Source organism: Typopeltis vanoorti, chromosome 3 (genome assembly GCF_054136105.1).
Source record: "Typopeltis vanoorti isolate ZY-2024b chromosome 3, IOZ_Tvanoo_1.0, whole genome shotgun sequence".
NCBI lineage: Eukaryota > Metazoa > Arthropoda > Arachnida > Uropygi > Thelyphonidae > Typopeltis > Typopeltis vanoorti.
Window position 1 is genome coordinate 58,152,223 of NC_143551.1, and position 22,424 is coordinate 58,174,646.

Here is a 22,424-nt window from a genome sequence, read left to right on the forward strand (position 1 = left end):
ATTTTGCTGCTTTTCATTTTGTCCATTATTGTGACTCCTTCAGTTCTGTGCAGAAATTTCATTTCGGATGATTCAATTTTTCTTTCATTTGCTTTTTTTATTGTCCATATCTCACTGCCATAAAGTAAGGTTGGTTTAGCAACTGTATTGTAGATTCTTATTCGTATGTGTTTTTGTACATAATTGGGCTTAAAAATTTTATTTATAATGCCTGTTACTTTTAAAAAGTTTGATATCTTTGGTTCTATATCAGCTTCGTTTTCATATGACATTGTTCAACCTAAATATTTGAATGTATTTAATTGCTCTATTATTTTGTTGTTTATTACTATTTTGCTTCTTATTGGATTAGCACCTTTGAAGGCCATGACTTTTGTTTTGTCTGTTGATATTTCCATACCATATGCTTTTATCACATTATTTAGACTGCATAATGATTTTTGTAGTTCATCTTCATTATTTCCAAGGATTATTTGGTCATCAGCAAAAAGAAGAGTAGCTAATCTGGTGTTACGGTTTATCTTGAATCCTCCTTCATTAGTTATCATCCATTCTTTTATGATTTTATCTATGAATATATTAAATAAAACCAGTGAGAGAGGGCAACCCTGACATACTCCTCGATTTATTGGTTTTCAGCTTGATGTTGAATTATTGTACTTCACAGATATTTTATTATCTTGATATATATTATATAAGGCTCTAAAGAGTTGGTTTGGTATTTCATATTCTTCGGATTTCCCATAGTTTTTCTCTGATAATTTTATCGAATGCTTTGATAAAATTATCAGAGATAAAACCGCCCACTTTGGGAACCTATGTTCTAGAGTGATGTTTTCCAAGTTATCAGAGATGTTTACAAAGGGTAGTTTTCTGTTTTGAATGTTTTCATCATACCAAAAATCTTGATAGTGATTTTGCCATGTTTCTATTTTAATGGTATTAATATCTACTTTTTCTCTAGTTTCATTGCTTAGATCTTTGAGGATTTTATATGCATTAGGTCTTTTGAGCGTACAGTCTCTCTCTAATTTTGTTACAAAATTGTTCCATCTGTTTCTGTTTATTCTCCTGCATGCTACTTTTGCTATTGCTTTTTTTCTGTTGTACTCGATTTTTGATTCTATTGTTTTTAGGTTGAGCCAGTTTTTATATGCTTTTTTCTTTTCTTCAATAATGCATTTAATTTCATCATCCCAGTCCCTAAGGCCTCTTTTTCTTTTCCACTTTTTCTTTGTTCCTAAACTTTCTTTTGCAGCTTTTGTCATTATGGTTTTTAGGTTTGACCATTCTTCTTCTATGTTCTGATTTTGTTTTATACTTGTCATCCAGTTCTTTATTCTTTTTTGGTACAAGTCTTTAATATTACTGTCGTCCAAAAGTCTAATTTTGAAAGATTCAAAATTTCTATTTTCCTTGTGCTTTTTTGTTGTTTTTCAGCTTGGTTCCCATTTTATTTTTCCAATTAAAAGGTAATGACCTGATTCTATTTCAGATCTTCTGTATACTCTTGTATCTATTATCATTTCTGACATTTTGATATTGCTGATTATGTAATCAATAATGCTTCTTGTGTCTCTTGCTTTCCAGGTGTATCTGTGGATGTCTTTATGTTATTGCTTATAGTAAAATCTCTTAATCTATTTCCATTTCTATTACAGTTAAGTTCTCCAATAGGTCCTATGTTTGGTTTATATGGTTTATTGCCAATTCTTGTGTTGAGATCTCCTATTACCAAAATGTGATCCATAGGATTGGTCTTATTTAATATGTTCTGCAGTTGGGTGTAGAAGTTTTCTGAGTCCTCCTCTTTTCCTTCTTCAGGTGCATAAGTTTCAATTACTGTCATATAGCCTCTGTCTATTTTAATTCTCATTTCTATCACTCCAAAAGTTGTAATGGATTATATTGTTTCTAAGAGATTTATGTAGAAAGATCAATACACCAGATTTAGTTCTCTCTTCTGATTTGACCCCACTGTATATATAGATATAATTTTCAGTTTCGTCTGTTCCTCTCTGCTTTTTTTTAGATTCTGTAATTAATGCTATTTTTACATTTCTTTCTTCTAGTGCTTGGTCCAGCTCTATGATTTTGTGGTGGATACTTCTCACATTCCAGGTGGCTATATTCCAATAGGTGCATTTCTGCTTTTTTTTTTGTTTTCGATAATTTTCTTCTCGAATCCTTATTCTAAGCCAGTTCGTTACCAAAAAAGTCTGTCCGTTTACTATCTTCATGAGTCTTTTTAGTGGGTTAAAATTTTAACTGAGAGGGTTACTGGCCATCTGCAGTCTAGCTTTGTGATGGGCTGCCATCTTGAGGCCTTCAAGCTTGCTAAGGCAAGCTTGAAGTAGAAAGTGGTAGGAGAAAATTTTAAAGAGAAGACATAGAGATAGAGTAGAGATAGAAATAGAATGACCCATAGGCCTCGATTACTCTAATAGCATTAGGGTCGTGAGTTACAAGAGTTGGGTGAGGAATGCCATATAGGAAAGATTAAAGAGCAAGGGGGCCTACCTCAAAGAAGAGGGAAGAGGGAGAATAGACCCAGCTAGGGGACCATGGATCTATTAGTACCCATTCATAAAAAAGTGAAACAAAATTGAATGAGAGACTTACAGAGGAATTTCCATGCTATGCATTCCATGTATTTCTGCAAGCATATAAAAATTATGGAATAGAAACTTTGGAAAGAAATGGTAGATTGAGACCATATATTGGTTTCTCAACTTGTCATGTGCAGATTTTTGTCAAGGATATAGCAAGTCTGTATTTGTTTTGATCTGGAAAAGCCATATGACAAAGTGTCAAACGACAAGCTGTTCAGATCAATGCAACTGTATTCTGTAAATGGGGCATTATACAGAGTAATATATTATTATTATTATATGACACCTCCAGGGAGTCCAAAGACTCGTTGAGGGAGAGTGTGCCAACAGCATCGAACGATTGGTCCCTTTCCAACTACTAACCGCGCTCAAACTTACTTAACTGAGCCATTAGTAGCAGAGGCTCTACCAATCGACCAACCTTTGCCGGTAATATAGTCTATATTTAAATTGTAAGTCAGCAGTCAGAATTGAATGAGGTGCAGGAAGATGGTTTGATGTAAGATCTGGTATGAGACAAGGGTGCACATTATCCCCACTGTTATTCACCATCTGTATAGATCCCCTTATGAAGGTAAGTGGCATTAAACCTGATATCAAAGTTGGAGATGTTAACTCGGCTTTTCACTTTATGCAGATAATGTCATCATCATTACCAGATTCCTGACATACACCATCAAGGGGGGGGGGGGGTGTACAGAATATTATGATAGTACCACATGAAAAGTTACATCATTACTGTCTGTTGACAATTCTTCTCCAAATTAATATGTTATCTGTCAAGACTCCAATATTATAACCTAGCTCTTGTCTTCCTCTGGTTAGTTGCCATTCTAGCAAAGAACACTTGTTTTCCCAACATTTCCTCTACATTCTGTTTAAGTAACATACCGCCCAAGATTAGCTCTGGCAACACATTCCTATATGCCAACAATGTCAAGTTCTTTCCTAATATCCTCCTTTTTAATATGATACCACCATTGAGGTCAACAGTTTGGAATGAAAATCAACTCACTGATTTTCATTCCAAATTTATCACAACAGTTATTCAGTTTAGTCAGGGAATCCTGCAGACTTGAACTGGTTTTATTTAGAAGTATAACATCATCCGCATAAAATAAAGATTTGAGATGATGCCTCCAATTCTGATATCATTAATACCATCTTCCTTCATAATGTGATTTTTGATATCAGGTTTAATACTACTTTCTTTCTTTTGTGCAATAATTTAACTCAATGATGAAAAGATGTTTATATTTAAACAATAATTGTTTAAATGCAATTTTTTATCACAATTCTGTTTTTCAGGTCTGAAACAGTAACAATTTAAGATACCGTAATCTTTAATACTTCTATTTACAAAATAATCTTGAATATTTTTAAATGAGAGAAATGCCGTCAAACTTGGTCAATGAAACAGAGATGAATTACAAAAATTTTTTAGTTGCAGCGTGCAACTATTCATGAAAATTCTGTACAAATATCAAAATATTCAGCATAGAACTACAACCAAGGATGCCATGCTGGATCCATTCTACACAGATTGTCATGGCTATTAGCAGCAGCTACCAGTGTACTAACTTTACTGTCAGCTCCATCAAATGTAGACAAATTTTGTAACCTAGACATAATAGCATTAATGGCTTTGGTAACCATAGCTATCAGAAGTTCTCCTTCCATGTCAGGTTGATTAACATTGCCGGACTGTCCATCATCTTGTCGCTTTCGATGCCAAGCTATCATCTCATCTCTCAAAACAGCTCTAAGTAGGGCCTGGAATTTAAAGTTTGGTAGTATTAAACACCGAGCAGCAGCAATCATTGTGGCAGTCATTGGACCATTTACACCAATAGGAGTAATAAATTCAAAAATATTTGGAGTCAGTCTAAAAGGAACTGGCCTATTAGCATCAAGTTCTCCTGTGATGTCATCTATATCAAATCTGAAATATGAAACATTCATAAGTCCACTATCTTGATGAATATACATCATATCTGGGTTAAGCCGTGTCAGATGAAGGACAAACTCTGCAAATCCACGGCTTAACCCAGATATGATGTATATTCATTCTTCTCTTCTCTAATGCCTCAAAAATTTCTTTGCTTCTTCTTCTTTAGTAGAACCTTCTCTAGAATAATAGAGAAGTCTTGTCCAATTCCCCATTTTGAAATTTGCTCACATCAATCTACTTGAATTTGCCTGCTTTTCAAGAAGTTTATCTTTGTGCTTAGTGTTGAATGCTAGCATTCAACATTATGCACAAAGCACTGTATGTTCCCTATGACTATAGGGAACATTTGTAATTAGTGTTGAATGCTAGCATTCAACACTAAATACAAAGTCCCATTCCTTTTCAATATTGTCTGACCAAAACATCCTAGCAATTACTTAGTAGTAACTTATATGTTTCAAGTACAACTATCAGAAATCTTCTGATAGTTCCACTTCTTTTCCATCGGCCTATTATCAATTTGGCCAAGGGTGATAATGATACAACTGATACGATGTTTATTTCTATATTTGCTGTACTAACACAGACAAACAAACAAAAAATACTACATGTAAATTTCTCGTAAATGATAGCCTAATAATCAAATAAAAAATTCTTGCCACAACTCAACAGAATTTATTGCCAGAGTAAAATAACCTTTGGGTAAAGAACCACATGGCCATAAACTGCTGCAGAACTGTAGATGTTCAATTTGAGAAAGGGTGGGTGTAAGCTATGTTCTTACATACCAGAATACTCTGCTTCGTGATAACCACATAAATCATAGCAGTTGTCCCAATAGTGAATAAGTACATCTACAAATGTGAGTGATGACACAGCAGATCACAACTTGGGACTGAAGAGAATGCAGATGTTGAATGCAGACTTTCTCATAAGGAAATTTGATTTCATTAAGCAGATAAAAAATTAACAAATTAAAGAAAATACAATCTGTAATTTTCTTACATTTTGTAATATTTCTACATATGATAAGATTTAAATTAAATTAACATATAAATAAGCTTGGACTATAATATACTTACTCTTTCTGGAGCATAATATCTATTTATACGGATTTTTGAAATGCCATCTACAGAAGTTAGAACTGTATCATCTTGAAAGTCTCCTGAACGATAAAAGCCAAATACTAAGTGGGCCACTAATGTTGGAATAATGTTGAATTGTTGTTTACTGTACTGTGGCTCCTGCCAGACATCATTCTAAAGATTAAAGAAGATATTTTAGTACTGTTACTTTAAACACAAGTATTGTTAACATCTTTACTTTCTATAACTATTTCCTTCCCAGACAAATGTATGTTCATTACCAAATACTAATTAAGATGCATTATATTTGTACTTCAAAGTTTCTTCATATTTAAAACAATTCATAAATTGTTTATAGTTACATCCACAGTGTAATTTGAGGATATAATAAATCTAATCTATCTAATGGAAAGTTAATTGTGGCTGTGATCTCTCTCTCTCTCTCTTTCTTGTTGCAGTTGAAAACTTATTGCTGTGATTTTTTTTTTTATTGTTAGTGAAAAGAATCACTTTCAAGAGAGAAGAAAATGAAGAAAGAGAAGTAGTGTGACAGGTTGTGAAAGTAGGAAGAGAAAGTAAGGTTAGAAAAGCAGAGGGAGGGGTCACTCACCTGTTGGAATCATTACTTCTTGATCCTTCTACTCTTCCACTAATAGTCAAGTAGCAATGATTCCAGCAACAGAGAGCACAGTCACAGGTGAGTGACCTTCCTCATGCTTATCTTCATATAATTCTAAATTAAAATATATTTTGGCAGACTACTCTGAAATAAAATAAATAGCTTTTCTACTAAAATAATCAAGTTTTCCCAAGCAATTAGCTATTTTCTTTTAAACAATTCAATGCATCATAATAATTCTGTCTTGTAAAATGAGTTTATTTGTTTAGGAATAAAGATCATGCTAGAATAATATCATTAATATATTGGTATGCTATTCACGGGAAATTATTGAATCTCAGTTGTAACATATTATGCAAAAATCATTGCAAAAGTAACAAATCAAAGCAGAAGTGGTTTCTAAAAAATAACTCATTTTTTAAAATAACAAGTTATTTTGCACTTCGCAACCATATGCCTGGGGAAGGAATGTCCTAAGTTCGATTCCTGTTGGTGATGTGAGGAGCTGAAGGATCTTCCTCAGCCATAGCCAAGTTAGCTGGTCTTGGGCATGGACAGTAGGGTTTTTTCCCCAGTTTAATCCTGGGGTTTTTCATCCCACAAAGCAGGCAAACCAGCCTTGAAAACTCAACACTACAGGACATAGGATACACCGGGGTGTAGAGCTTACCACCTTATCCTGTGAACGGTTTGGGGTCCAACGATTAATAAACCCTCGACACCGCAGGTAAAAGAGGGTAAAAGGAAGATGAGATGAGAAGTTATTTTAAAAAATAACTTGAAAAAAAAAATTGACATAAGCATAAATGATTAACAAAGCAGCTAGATTTAGCTAACTTTTGTGTAGTGTCATGTAGCTTGTATCTTGTTCACATGTATGTTTTCCTGACTATGATGACCTCGATAGGGAGGTCAAAACATCGAATGTTATTTGCTTAATTATAAGTAAAGTAATTACTCTAACATATGTATTTTTGACTCCATAAATCCTACAGAATTAATGCTAACCACTATGTAACCTTGAAAGAAAGAATCATATGTTATGAAACAAAACTGCCATGACCTCTGGAATATTGAGTATGAGGAAAGATTGAGAAGATGTAATTTGCAGAGTCTGGTGGAGAGGAGGAAGAGGGGAGATATGATAGAGATCTACAAGTTGGTAAGGGGTTGTTATAAGATCAATGGTGGAGAAGTTCTACAGATAATAGTGGGAGATCAGGTGAGAACCAGAGGGCATCCCTGGAAACTGTATAAAGAGGGTGTGAGTAGAGGAGTGAGAGGCAGGTTTTTTTTCGTGCAGAGTTGTGAATGATTGGAATGCCTTGCCTGAGAGTGTGGTGTCTGCAAGGAGTTTGAGTGTGTTTAAGACACAGTATGATGAGATGTGTGTGTGTGATAAAAGGACCTCCCAGATGAGTCGTTGACTCCATGAGGTCTTGGGGTAATAATAATAATAATAAAAGTAAACAAATGAAAAAAATGAATATTGGAAGCACTGATTAAGCTGAAAACAAAATAACTAAAACATTGATCAGTTTTATGATAAATCAAGGAATTGAGCAAATAACATAGTAAACCATGCACCTTTGAAAGGAGGTATATTCCCCATAAATATTGTAAATATTTGCAGTAATATGCATGTAAATATATCAGATGTACATATTTTATATATTTAAAATTTTCCTTTAGCCAATTAGTAAAGTCTTCTCCCCCCATACCCCCCTAAAAACACCACAAAAAAATATATCCTTGCTCTCTGCTTCATCTCACCACATCTCATCTCAGTCATACCTAGGCAACACGCTGACTACCCTTCCTGTCATACTATTCTCTTTTATCCTTCTAAGCAGCCTCATGATATCCATTCTGACGTGCTCTTTGTCCTCTGTCAAATCATTTGTACCTATTAAAACCATCAACTCCTTTGTTCGCTCCCTCCTCATATCCAATGCCTCAATCACTCTACTCATTTTACTGCCTGGAAAACATACCTTGTGCATCCTATCATCCAGCATACCTTTAATAATGGAGTCGCCATACAACGCAACTCGCTCATCTTTCGTTAACTCTTTCATGCCATCATGATTTGTTTTAATAGTTTTTACCTGAATTTTTTTAATTTCATTCCACATCCATCTCATCTCTTGCCTCATCCAATCCAATTCAACTTCCGAATCTCATGTCACATTCTCTCTCTCTATCATTCAATCTTTCTGATTTTCTAACTCTCGACCCCCTCTTCTCACTTTCACTCTCATTCATCCTTCTGTATTTCCATACTTTCAGTCCAACATGCATCCAATTTTTGCTATCATTCATTCTTTTGATTTTTTACACTTTCGGTTCCTGCGTCACACATTTCCGGTTTCATTCGTTCTCTCAATTTCATTTCCTTCCACCACTCTCACCTTACTTTCGTCCTTTTTAACATCTGTTACGGTTTTCAAATCACTCGTTTTCTTTTTTACTGATTTTTTAAAATTTTTTTCACCTCTCTTTTGAACGAGCACTCATTTTCCACGTGACATTCTCACTACTAACACTTTCTGTCATCAATTTCATATTAGCATTCATCAATTCCTCGTTCAGGTCACACTTCGCACGCACACACCCTTCTTCCATCCGCCCTAAACATCCACAAATCATTTATGTAATTGAAAGAATACATATAGCACACCTCACACTTTAACTTAGACTTCAGTCATTTCGTAAAGTCATGGAATGACAAAGCAGCCACCATGTTTCCTCTGCCGGTTACTACTCTAAGGTCTAATAATAACGAATTCGTAATTAAGTTTAGGCAAAAAAAAAAAAAAATCCCCCACACTAATAATATTGGCAGCCACAACTTTTATAGCAGCTCTTATTCAAACAAATAGTCATATATACTTAATTATTCCAAGAATAACTTATCTCAATCTGGAGTTCTTCTTGCACAAGTCTGCCATGCTTGACTCACGAGCACCCTCTCACTCACCCAATCAATTTTAGCAAATTCTCAGACCATCATTCTATACTACTGAGTCTCTCATACCACATGATATCAGTTCGAACTATGATGATCAACAACAAGAGACACAAACTGGATTCAGTTACAACATGTTCAACAAATGTATAAAAAAATTATTACCTATCCTGTGATGACCAATCAGATGTAGATCAATTATACAATGAATTTATCAAAATGACCAACTATGCTAATCATAAATCTAGATAATATAAAAAATGATCTACACAAATTGACAAATTAAGAAATACGATAAGGATGAAAGAAAAAAAAACTTTACAATAAGCACAAAAAGAACCTATATAATCAAGTATGAAAATGACTATAGAAATTTTACAAAAACCTTCAAGGAAATGATCAAATGTGCAAAGGAAAACTTCCTCTTAATGGAATTCCTTCTGTATGAATGACAGGAATAAAGAATGAAAACTATTCAATTTCATAATCGGAGATAAAAAACCTATATATATATATACAGGGTGTTCGGGATAAATTTGACATATTTATAATTAATTATATTTTTCCGTAAGTTACATGTATTAACACACACTTCTCTTCCTTTAAAAGTTTGGACCCTTCTTCATTCATATACAAGATGTCAGAAAGGATGGATAGCTGGAACCCACCTGAATCATGGAAGAGAATCACTTGTATCATGATGATTCGTGCCCGCCATCAAAATAAGGATATTACGACTGCTGCCCAATGCTCCCTGAATACAGTAAAAACAATCAGGCATGAACTAGAGACTTGCAATGGTGACTACGAGGATGTAGCAAGAAGAAAGATCCCTAGCAGACGATCTGATTGCGTTCGTACAGCAGAATTCCTCGCAAATCTGCAGGAACAGGTGTTGAAGAACCCTGGCATTGGAATTCGGGCTTTGTTCGTGGAGTTGCTAACTGTAGTCAAGCCCTGGATAACAAGGGTAGGCAATGGTAGGCCGTATGTATGGCAGCAGGATTCGGCCCCTTGCCACACCTCTGGGAAAAGTCAAAAATGGTTGTCTGAAAATTTCTACGACTTCACCAGTCCAAATGTTTGGCCTCCAAACTCCCCAGACCTTAACCCCATGGATTATTTTGTATGGGGCGCAGTTGAAAAAGACACCAATCGCACTTCCAGTAATACAAAAGCCCAGTTAATGGATAAAATTAAAACAGTTTTTGCGGCCCTTCCCAGGGAGACTGTAGCATCAGCTTGTTCGAGGTTCCGAAGCAGAATTGAAGCTGTGATCGATGCTAATGGTGGTTATTTTGAGTAAATCTTGTTGATAGTATTGTAATTAACTCTGCCTGTAATGTTTTTTTGTCAATTCATTAAATTTAATAGATACAAAGAAGATTTTCTTTTTCCTTACGAAACTGTCAAATTTATCCCGAACACCCTGTATATTCTCCAATGGCAACAATGTCACAACAGCACTCAATGAAATGAATCACCAGTTACAGAAGTTGCGACTTTGATCCTATGGACAGGGCAAACTACATAAGCGAACTGCCCTGTATAAGAAATACCATGTACTTGGGTACAGTTGATGAGGAAGAAGAAACAAGTATAATAAAAAGCTTAAAAAAGGAGAAAAAGATGGGATATGATCAAATTAACATCCTAAAAGTTTATTTTTCACTTGGTTAGACTATAATAAATTTAGTTTGCACCTGAAAATATCTTCAGGACTGAGGTAAGGTAGTACAACACTGGAAAACTTGCAGCAAAGGTGAATCAAGCTCTCTCAACTCCTTGTCTGAGTATCTCCCATAATGCACAGCACATCTCCTTGCAGACATGTATACTGCTATGCATTAAGGGAGGGGGGGGGGGGCACTATCCATACGAGTTTCGACCTTTATTGAGGTCTCGTCAGTGGGAGCCAGGCCCAGAGTGGAGATACTACGGTAGAGGCAATAGGAGAGGTCATCCTTACCTATAGGATTGGCGTAAGGTGGTACAACACCAGGCAACTCGTTGCAAAGGTGGAGCAAGATAACATCACTCCTATCTCAGTATCTCCCATAACGCAAAACACATCTCTTTGCGGATATGTATAATGTTATGCATTAAGGGAAAGGCCACTATCCAGACTAGTTTCGACCTTTATTGAGGTCTCTTCAGTGGGAGCCAGGCCCAAGTGGAGATACCAGGCAGAAGCATTAGCAAGGTCATCTCTACCTATAGGAGTTGCCAAATGGTGTGCCACCTTTTTATTAAATTACTCTGGATTTAGAGAAAGATGTTGAAAGTTTATTTTCCACTTGGTTAGACTATAATAAATTTAGTTTAATCTTTTATCGAAGTGTGGGCACTTGGATAAAAGATTTAACTTTTATCTAATTTTTTAATTTTTTTTATCTAAATATTTATCTACCACGCCTGAGATACAGTAAAAGTAGTAAAAAATTGGTCAAAAAGAGAATTCAAGAATGGGTAGATAAAAATATGATACTATATGAGGATCAACATGGCTTTGTGAATGGTCGGTCATGCCTTAGTGATTTACTAACTTTTTATAATAGCGTAACAGCTGAGATGGATAAAGGAAATGGCTATATGATGATTTTGCTGGATTTTGCAAAGGCATCTGTCAGAATACCACATAGAACTCTGTTACCCAAATTAGAACAAATGGGGATGGATATGACACTGGACAGATATCAAAAAGTGGTATATGGAGGAGCAGAATCGAGACAAAAAACAGGAGGCTAGTCGTGTGCTGCAAGGTTTGGTGCTGGGACTATTGCTATTTAATTTGTAGATAAATGATATAGGAAATAACCTGAAAGGAAATATTCAGTTGTTTGCTGATGATACAAAATATTGTAGCATAATAGTTAATCAAGGCAATGTGGAGAGCTTGAAAGATGATTTAAATAGGCTGTCAGCATGGGCAAAAGTTAAAGGGTATTAATTTAATGTGTAGAAATGTAAAGTTATGCATTTTGGGATAAACAGATTACAAGCTGTGTATCACATTGATGGCACTGTATTCCAGGAATTAGATGAAGCTAGAAATTTAGGGATGGTGATAGACAGAGGGCAGCCTCCGTAGATCAGTCGGCATAGATGAAGCCCTTTGGTTAGAAAGACCTGGGTTTGATTCTCGTCTATGACGTGAGGAACCTTTATCTGGTCTCCTTCAATTAAAGGTGAGTTAGCTGGTCTCATATGAAGGTAGAGGGTTTTTTTTCACCCAGAAACTCGGGTTTATCATCCCTCAAAACAGACAAACCGGCCAGTAGAACACATGCAATTTACAGACAACAATACTTGGAGGTAAAGGGGTAACCGCCTTATTCTCATAATTTGGTTGAGAAATCCAAGGATACTTGGAAGACCATGGGTGCTTGCATGCCTGTTAATGCCACTGATGGATGAATGGATGGATGGCAGACAGAGAGTTAAAGTTTAGACGACATATTGCTAAGGTTGTTATGAACACATTAACAAGTAGAAATAAGGAAGTTGTTATTCCTCTTTATAACGCCTTGATATGCCCACATCTAGATTACTGTGCTCAAGTCTGATCTCCTGGGTTTCTTGGGGGATGAGGAAGTGGTGGAGAGGATTCAGAGGTGAGTGATCAAGATGGTGAGTGGCACGTCCCCTATGAGGACAGATTGAAGGATGGATTGCAGAAGTTGGTTGATAGGAGAAAAAGAGGAGATATGATAGAAACATTTAAGTTGCTTAAAAAGCTTTATAGGATAGATGCAAGGGAAATGTTTCAGCATTGGCTAGAGGGACCAGAACAAGGGGGTCATCCCTGGAAGTTGAATAAAGGTGTTAAAAATTGATTACCGAATGAATTCATCTTGCTTATTCACCTGACTCAGCTCCCTGTAATTTCTGACTGTTTCTAAAATTAAAAACTGTACTAAAATGATGAAGATTTTCTGACATCACTGATATCCAGCATAATGTGATAAAGGAACTCAAGAGTATTCAGAAAAAGAGTTCCAGGCCTGTTTCCAAAAATGGGAACACAATCTAAACCAGTGTAGAAATGCACAAGTGGACTACTTCAAAGGTGACAGTAGTCACTAATGTAAAGTTCCAAACTTAGGATTTTACAGGTGCATTCTGGGAATTAAATTGTCACACTTTGCATATATCCTTTAGAAAACTTGAAATCAGTTCAAATTGCATTTGAGATATTCAGTATTATTAAGATGGTTCATAAATGTTAATTTTACAAATAAGCTACTAAAAAAGTTGCAACTAACATAGATATGAACTTTGTGAAAGGTGCCTGCCAACATGGTAGCAACATGTATATTGTAAATTCCCATGAGCAGTTTTCACATGTGCAGATAATGCCTGTAGGAATTCAATATCCATTATCATTTAAGCCACTGCATATCAGAGCATTTTCTTATGCCTTTATGTTTAGAAACGACTTTGATATTCAACTCCTTGTAAAGAAGTTGGCTGGATTTTTTTTTTTGTTACTGAAACAGTGAAATATTAAATCCTAAAAGTTATGGGATTTTCAACATCTGGAAGTTTTTAGTGATTTATTTTATGGCTTCCTTTTGAAAATAATATGAAATTAGGAAATGCACGACTTTAATCATAAATGTTTTTTAAATCAGTATGAGAATTATGTGTAATCATATTATGAAAAAATAAATGACTTACACTTTGATAGACTTGTAGAAACCTTATGAAAGCTTCATTTGATGGTGAGAAGATTGTTAAGTTGTCAACATGTAATTTGTTTATTAAGTCTGATGTAGAAGAAAATTCAATGAGCTGAGTGGCACCAATGTCTTTCAGTGTCTGAACTAAATCCTTTAAATCAACTGTAGAAGAAAGCAACAATGTTAATTCTTTTTTTTTTACATTTTGTATTACAAATGAGAACAATGAAATATACATTAGAGCAAAATAAGTAGTATCCAATAAGAGCTAAAATTATCAACAAGCTGGTAACAGTCCTCCTAGTTACCTCTTTTAAGATTTTTTGTGCACACACACACACACACACACACACACACACACACACACACACACACACACACACACACACACACACACACACACAAAATGTTTAATATCATTAGTCTCCCAATTTTCCCGATGTAAAAACAAAGACCAGAGAAATTATACTTACACTTTTTAGTCTTGATTTTAAAAATTCTCTGACAAAATATAATTTTTGAAGTGACCAAAAAAAATTTACTGAAAAAAAAAAAAAAAATCAAAATTCCTCTAATGGGAAAAAATTAAATTTATGATTTACAGGTGTAGTGGTCAACAACATTCCCTCGAATTTTTGCTGGCCCATGTGCACATTAGAAACATTTTGTGCACAAGTTTCCAATCACAGACCCAATGTGTGTGCATGTGTGTGTGTGCGTGCGTGCACGCCAATGTAACATCTCACATTAATGTTGCCCATTTTCGTTTATAATCTGTAAAACCGCAAGCACTAAATTAACGTGCTTACATCTGCATACTTACAAAAATCCATCACTGTTTGCATGAGTTCAAGTGAGTGTACTGTCTAGACAGTAGGCATTCTAAACAAATATACCTCTGCAACTTGCTAGCATCAGTGTCAGTTCCCTACACACCATACGCTAAAAGTAACTAATTAGACTGTATTAAGTTGGAATGGGTAAGAAGAATATTGGATTAGAGATATTACTAAATAAAATAAGTGACAAGTATGATTTATCATATAATTGGTTTTTATAGTACATTCAAAATTTATTGAGTGTAGATTAGAAATTCTGAAAGAAAAAACTTTGTGCATACAGTTACTAGGCATGTGTGTATCCCTTTTTAATGGTGTACAGGTGCGCATGTGCACAGATTAGAAAGAACATTGGTGACCATTCGCTAGTGATTCCAGATATAAACTAGTCTCTAGTTTACTGTTCAGAAAAGGTTTACTTTCCAGTCTAGCTATCAGTTCAATTTAAGAACTAATAGGAATATCATGACTGTCAGAGTTCTAAAATCATTTGAATACACCAAAAATTTAAAATAAATACATAAAAAAACATTAAAAATTAAATATAATGTAAATTATAAATCATACAGATATTAGTAATCCATTGATGCTATAGCCAGATAAGATAGAAATTTAGTTTCAAAATTTTCCAGAGCGTTTATGAGAATATAACCTTGAGCATAGGAATTGCCTAGGATTGGCACTACTTAAAAGACATAGACTCTACCCAGGAGTCCATATTTTTGAACATATATTAGTCTTTTATTAGTGCTTTGAGGTTTGGTTTCACTGGCCTGACAGCTGATTTGAACTGTTGATTCTTATCAGAGACCAGGAAGAAACCTAAAGAAGACAAAAAACTTTCCATTTAATAACATAGCAATCTATGTCAGAAAGTTATATCATTCATAAATGAACTCTTGTTGAGTGCATAAAAAAATTATTGAAATAAGAAGCAAATAGGCTTTAATCTGGCATAGTAAATTATAAATGATATGGATATTCTTAAGAGCTTCGAAATTTAGCACAGTTAGCACAGGATTTATGAGATTATAACTTTGAACACAGGAAATGCCTAGGATTGGCACTATTTAAAAGATGCAGACATTACCCAGGAGCATATAGTCACCTTTTATTAGTGCTTTGAGGTTTCACTGACCTGACAGCTATTTTTAAGTTTCTATCTTATCTACAACATCAACAGATTAATAATATCCATATAATTTATAATTTACTATGTTAGATTGAAGCCTCTTCAGCTCTTCATTTCAATACATTTCATGTATTTTGCTATTCCATATGTTGGTGAGTATCTAGCATTCATTGTAATAAAAATGGAAGTTTGATGTCAAGGCCATTCTTCCACAGCATGTATACTATATATATATGTAGAAAGTATTTTACCTTGGGTATAATAAATGTTAAAGATACCAAGCTATTTTAAACCTGGTTTTACTAGGTTTAAAATAGCTTGGTATCTTTAACATATATATATACACACAGTGAACCAATACACCATTAAACAAGAAGAAGGATTTCTGAAATGGCAGCCCATTTCAAGTAGAGTTATCTCTGAAAATTTGAAACTAACTGGGAAATTGGAAAATAAGACTGATTCATACTTAAGGCCTTAAGGAAGTTCTAGTAAGGAAAAAGTAAAGGAATTTGAATCATCAGAGAAGTTAGCCAACATGGATTGAATCCCAGATATGATTGTTGTTGAAAACCTAAACAAACAAGCAAATAATCAATTCTAGATATAGAAATGTTTTTAGCACATTTATAGAAAAGGGCAAAGCTAATAATAATGGCAAGAGCTCACTGGAACTATTTACATAAATCTTACTTAGAACAAACATTGACTAGAGACATAAAGGCATGAATATAATTAGGGGAATATTAAACAAGTTTGCAAACAAGAACACATCCTTAAGACTGAGTGACAAAATATAAAGAAAATAATTGAATAACTCATCCAGGGAAGCAAAGTGTGCAAAATCAGAAAAATAAGAAATCTGTAGTGGACAAGGGAAGTTAAAGAAGTAGTCAATGAAAAGAATAAATCATACATTTTTAACTATATATGAAAATATTTTCATAACTACAGCCAAATGTGGGCATAAATTTATTGTCTGCATACTAATAAATTATATTACACAAAAAATGTGTTATAAATTTTGCACAAATTAAACTGCAATACATTTTTTGGCAAAAGTTAGAAATTTCTTAAATATGTAGTTAAGAAATTAATGTACAGTGCTTACAGAAAACTATGTAGAGAGACATTTCAGTATGGAATATGTCCACCCTCAAACTGCGATGCATGCTCTCACAACATTGTACCATGATTAGCACTAAGTGATTCAGAAGTTTTTGAGGTAAAATGGACCACTCCTTCAGAGCAAGGATAAGGTCTTGTTTAATATAAATTAAAGATACCAAGAAACATATACTTGGTTTAATCCTTTATCCAAGTGTAAGCAAATAAAGTTTGCACCTGAAGTATTTTCAGGACTGGGGCAACTCATATATAGAACCACAAGTGGCCTAGAAGAAATGAGATGTAGTGAGAGTGGGGGGGTAAGTAATAGAGAGTTGAGTAATGAAGCTGGGAGAGTCATGCTGAATAGTGTAGAGAATGAGTCCATGAGTGTGGACTTGAATGAAGTTAAGAGTAGTAAAATATATGGTGATTCTATGATTAAGGGTATGGAGAGTGGTATGCATGAGGAGTGCTTGGCTGATGGGACAATAGAAAGAGTGGCTTTAGCAATAAAGAGAGGGCATGAAGCAGACAAGATGATAGTTATGGTGGGTACGAATGACCTGAGAGGTAGTATAAATCGGGTAGGAAAAGATTTAAGAACATTATTAGATATTGTGAAGAGGAAAAGTGTCAATGGGAGAATAGTGTGTGTGCTGCCTCGTTTTGACAATTACGAGTTAAGTAGACGAGCAATGATAATGAATGATATGATTGCAAGAATGTGCAGAAAAAGAGGTCTGGAGTTTGTTGATGTTTGGAGTGTGTTTGAAGGAAAAAGGCAGTTGTATGCTAGAGATGGACTGCATCTTAACATGGAAGGACATAAGAGATTGAAGAAGTTATTGTTTTCTGAACAGGTTGAAGTTATTGGGCAGGGAAACTAATATTGAAAAGGTTGAGTGTAAGAGAGAGAAACTTTAGCACTGATTGTGTATTTATTGATCCTTATAGGCAGAATAAATTGCAGAAGAGAGGGGAAAAAAATCGGCATAGGACTACGGTAGTTAGTGACTTATATATCAGTTCTAAAGCCGGTACAAGATCTAGAGGGAATCTGCAATTTTTGTATACCAATGCTAGAAGCATTAGAAATAAGAGAGAAGAATTTTTGGCATTAGTCAGTGAAATCTCACCAAAAGTTGTAGGCATTAGTGAAACTTGGCTGTCAGCAGAAGATGTGGTCACTGGAATTGAATGTGATGGGTACACTATTTTCAGGGAGGATAGAGAAGATAGAACAGGGGGAGGAGTACTGTTGATGATAGCTGATGTGTTGCAGCCAAAGAAAGTAGTATATCATGATGATAGACATGTGAATAAGAGTTCATTTGAAGCAGTCTGGTGCGAAATAGCGACCAACGCAACCAAATATACAGTTGGATGCTGCTATAGGCCAGGGAGTACGGGGGGAGATATTGAATTCATGCATCAGCAACTTAGTGCAATGAGTGAAGGCTTGGTGATTATTATGGGGGATTTTAATTACGGTGATATCAATTGGAAGGAGGAAATATCACGTAGCAAAAAGGAAATGGAATTCATACATCTTCTACGAGATAATTACTTGAAACAGCACGTAACTGAAGGGACACGTGGTGTGAGAGTGTTGGACCTGGTTATTGGTTCAGAGGTTATATGCATAAGTAAGGTGTCCTCGTTACCTCCAGTTGGTGAAAGCGATCATGTGGTATTGACTTGGGAGGTTGCAAAATCTGTGGATTTTTCTATTAAGAAGGGGTATGTACGGAACTACAGGTTAGGCAATTATAACAAGCTTCGGAGTGAGCTTGCAGCCATCCCATGGCAGAACATATTGCAAGGGAAAGATGTTAGCAGTGCTTGGGATAAAATCAGCGGGTATCTGAGGAAAGCAATATCAGATTGTGTCCCCATGGTTAGGAGGTCAAACAAGGCAGGCATTAGATGGATGAGCAGTAGTATCAAGCTTGAACTGCAAAAAAAGAAAATGTTATGGAGAATTTACAAGGAGAAAGGCGATCAGGACACCCATGAGCAGTACAAGACTCAAGCTAGGAAAGTTACCAGCATAGTAAGAAAAGCTAAATCAGATTATGAGAAGACCTTAGCCAAAGAGATCAAGGGTAATCCCAAAGAGTTCTTCCGCTATGTGGCAAGTAAGAGGAAGAATGACTTCGGAAGGATAACCTTAGTGGGTGCTGATGGTATTGAGGTGACAAAATCAGATGTAATAGTCGAGTTACTGAGTGATCACTTTTCAAAAGTCTATCACCCAAGTGAGGATATCTCTATACCTACAGCAATACCTAATGTAAGAATTGAAGCTAAAGAATCAGAGGTATTAAATATATTGCAAAACTTAAATGCAAACACTGCGGTAGGCTTAGATGGAATATCAGCTCGGGTGTTGCGTGAATGTGCAAATGAATTGTCAACCCCTCTCACCTGGATATTTAACTTAAGTTTGAACTCTGGTATGGTCCCTAGGGAGTGGAAGTTAGGCAAAGTGGTTCCTTTGCATAAGGGTGGCTCTAAAACTGCGGTATTGAATTACAGACCAATCACCATCTCAGGAGTAGTGGTAAAAGTATTGGAAAAGTTGGTTAGAGACAAAATTCAAGAATGGGTGGATCAGGATATGATACTCTATAGAGGCCAACATGGTTTTGTTAAAGGTAGATCCTGCCTTAGCAATCTATTAACTATTCATAATAGAATAACATCTGAGTTGGACAAAGGAACTGGCTACACAGTGGTACTTCTGGATTTTGCTAAGGCTTTTGACAGGATACCCCATAGAACACTGTTACGCAAATTGGAGCAGATGGGAATGGATATTAAATTGGTGATATGGATAGGAGAATGGCTCAGGGAGAGATACCATAAGGTGGTGTATGGAGGAGCCGAGTCCAGAATGAGGCAGGTGACCAGTGGTGTGCCTCAGGGCTCTGTGCTTGGGCCAATGTTGTTTAATTTGTATATAAATGATATAGGAAATGGCTTAAAGGGAGATATTCAGTTGTTTGCTGATGATGCAAAGTTGTGTAGTGCAATAAAAAATCAAGCTGATGTTGAAAGTTTGCAGGAGGATTTAAATAAGCTGGTAAAATGGGCAAAAGAAAATGGATGTCAGTTCAATGTCGAAAAGTGTAAAGTCATGCATTTTGGGATTAAAAGATTACCAGCTGTGTACTACATCGATGGAAAGGTACTCCAAGAGATTGATAAGGCTAGGGACTTAGGGGTATTGGTAGATAGGGAGATGAAGTTCAGAGGACACATTGCTAAGGTGTCCAAGATTGCACATAGGATTACTTGGTTGTTGAGGAACACACTGACATCCAGAGATAAAGAGGTTATTATTCCCCTTTATAAAGCATTGATACTTCCACATTTGGATTACTGTGCTCAGGTCTGGTCACCTGGATTCCTTGGAGATGAGGAGGCTGTGGAGAGGGTTCAGAGAAGAGTGACCAAGTTGGTGAGTGATATAAAAAATGCTCCCTACATTGATAGATTGAGAGCTTGTGGATTGCAGAGATTGGTTGATAGGCGAAGAAGAGGGGATATGATAGAAACATTCAAATTACTAAAAGGTTTTTATAGGATTGATGCAGGGGAAATGTTTCAGCTGTGTGAAAGTGATGGAAGAACAAGAGGTCATCTCTGGAAATTAAAGAAGAGTGTGGTTAACAAAGGTGTCAGAACAAGGTTTTTTGCCTGGAGGGTGGTGAATGAGTGGAATTCATTGCCTGACTTAGTTGTGAGCTCTTCGTCTGTAAATGAATTCAAGAAGATATATGACAGATATTGTTTTGCTAGTTTGGGTCTACTGCGATGAGTCTACTGACTCCATGGAGATACCCGTAATAATAATAATAATAATAATAATAATAATAGAAGCTAATAACTTCACATCACTTGCCTTAGTATCCATAATGCAAAGCACATATCCTTAAAGACATTATGGGAAGGGTCACTACCCAGACCAGTTTCAACCTTTATTGAGGTCTGATGAGTGGGAGCCAGACCCCAGAGGTGATACTAAGGTTGAAGTAATGCAGACGTCATATTCCAACAACTATCTCTAATCCAGAGTATTTTAATAATAAGGTGTGACAACCCTATTGGCTACTCATATATGAAAATATGACTTCTGCATTATACATAACTCTACCAAGTTTGCATTCTCTGCAAACAATGCACAGCCCCATTTACACCTCTACTAATATTTATTCCCTACCCTACTCCCTATCCACCAACACTCCCAACATCGGAATGAATTACATTCCGATGTTGGGAGTGTTGGTGGATAGGGAGATGAAGTTCTGTGGACACATTGCTGAGGTGTCCAAGATTACGTGGTTATTGAAGAACACACTAACATCCACGATAAAGAGGTTATTATTATTCCCCTTTATAAGGCATTAATACTTCCACATTTGGATTACTATGCTCAAGTCTGGTCACCTGGATTATTTGGGGATGAGGAGGTTGTGGAGAGTTCAGAGGAGAGTGATTAAGTTAGTGAGTGATGTAAAAAATGCTCCCTACATTGATAGATTGAAAGCTTGTAGATTGCAGAGGTTAGTTGATTAGGCAGAGAAGAGGGGGGATATGATAGTAACATTTAAATTACTAAAAGGTTTTTATAAGATTGATGAAGGGGAAATATTTCAGCTGTGTGATAGTGATGAAAGAACAAGAGGTCATCCCTGGAAGTTGAGGAAAAGTGTGGTTAACAAGGGTGTGAGGCAATGCATTCCACTCATTCATCACCCTCCAGGCAAAAAACAAGGTTTTTTGCCTGGAGGGTGATGAATGAGTGGAATGCATTGCCTGACTCAGTTGTGAGTTCATCTGTAAATGAATTCAAGAAGAGATATGATAGATATTGTTTTGATAGTTTAGGTCTCCTGCGATGAGTCTACTGACTCCATGGAGATACCCGTAATAATAATAATAATAATAATATCCCTGAAATAGTCCTCTGTGGCACCTCGCAAGTTGCTTTTTTATTCTGAGATAACTGCCCCTCCCCATATGCAACTTGCCAATACCTATTAGACAGCAAATCTCTTATCAAATGCATTAGTCAATTAACTAACACAATCCAACCCGATTTAATTACCAACTTCTCATATTATAATCTATCAAATTACATTCCGATATCTAAATATACTACTGTATATGCATCTCCCTTGTGCCAAGTATTATTTTTACATCAGCAATTTTATTAAGCTAATAAAGCAAAACCCAAGGACATAAAAGACCTTTGTTTCAAAAGTACTACAAAATGACAACAGTCACAGAATAATCAAAAAAACCCACGTAAAGTACAGATTTATGGAGTAGACACCCAGCAATAGCATTATGCTACTGTTGGAGTCCGGCACTAGATAGTGGAACAACAGTCAAGTGATGGCTTCTAGGATCAACATAAT

The 22,424-nt window shown here is 35.6% G+C and overlaps 1 protein-coding gene across 1 annotated transcript in view; it reads right to left on the bottom strand.

The window, feature by feature from the left end:
• LOC150108176 (transforming growth factor-beta-induced protein ig-h3-like) overlaps positions 1 to 22,424 on the bottom strand; it is a 327,473-nt gene that overhangs the window by 142,906 nt on the left and 162,143 nt on the right. The window contains exons 5-6 of the mRNA XM_090390423.1: positions 13,916 to 14,079; positions 5,646 to 5,822 (exon numbers count right to left, since the gene is read on the bottom strand). Coding sequence (XP_090246549.1) covers positions 5,646 to 5,822; positions 13,916 to 14,079 — 341 coding nt within the window. The remainder of the gene's footprint in view (positions 1 to 5,645; positions 5,823 to 13,915; positions 14,080 to 22,424) is intronic.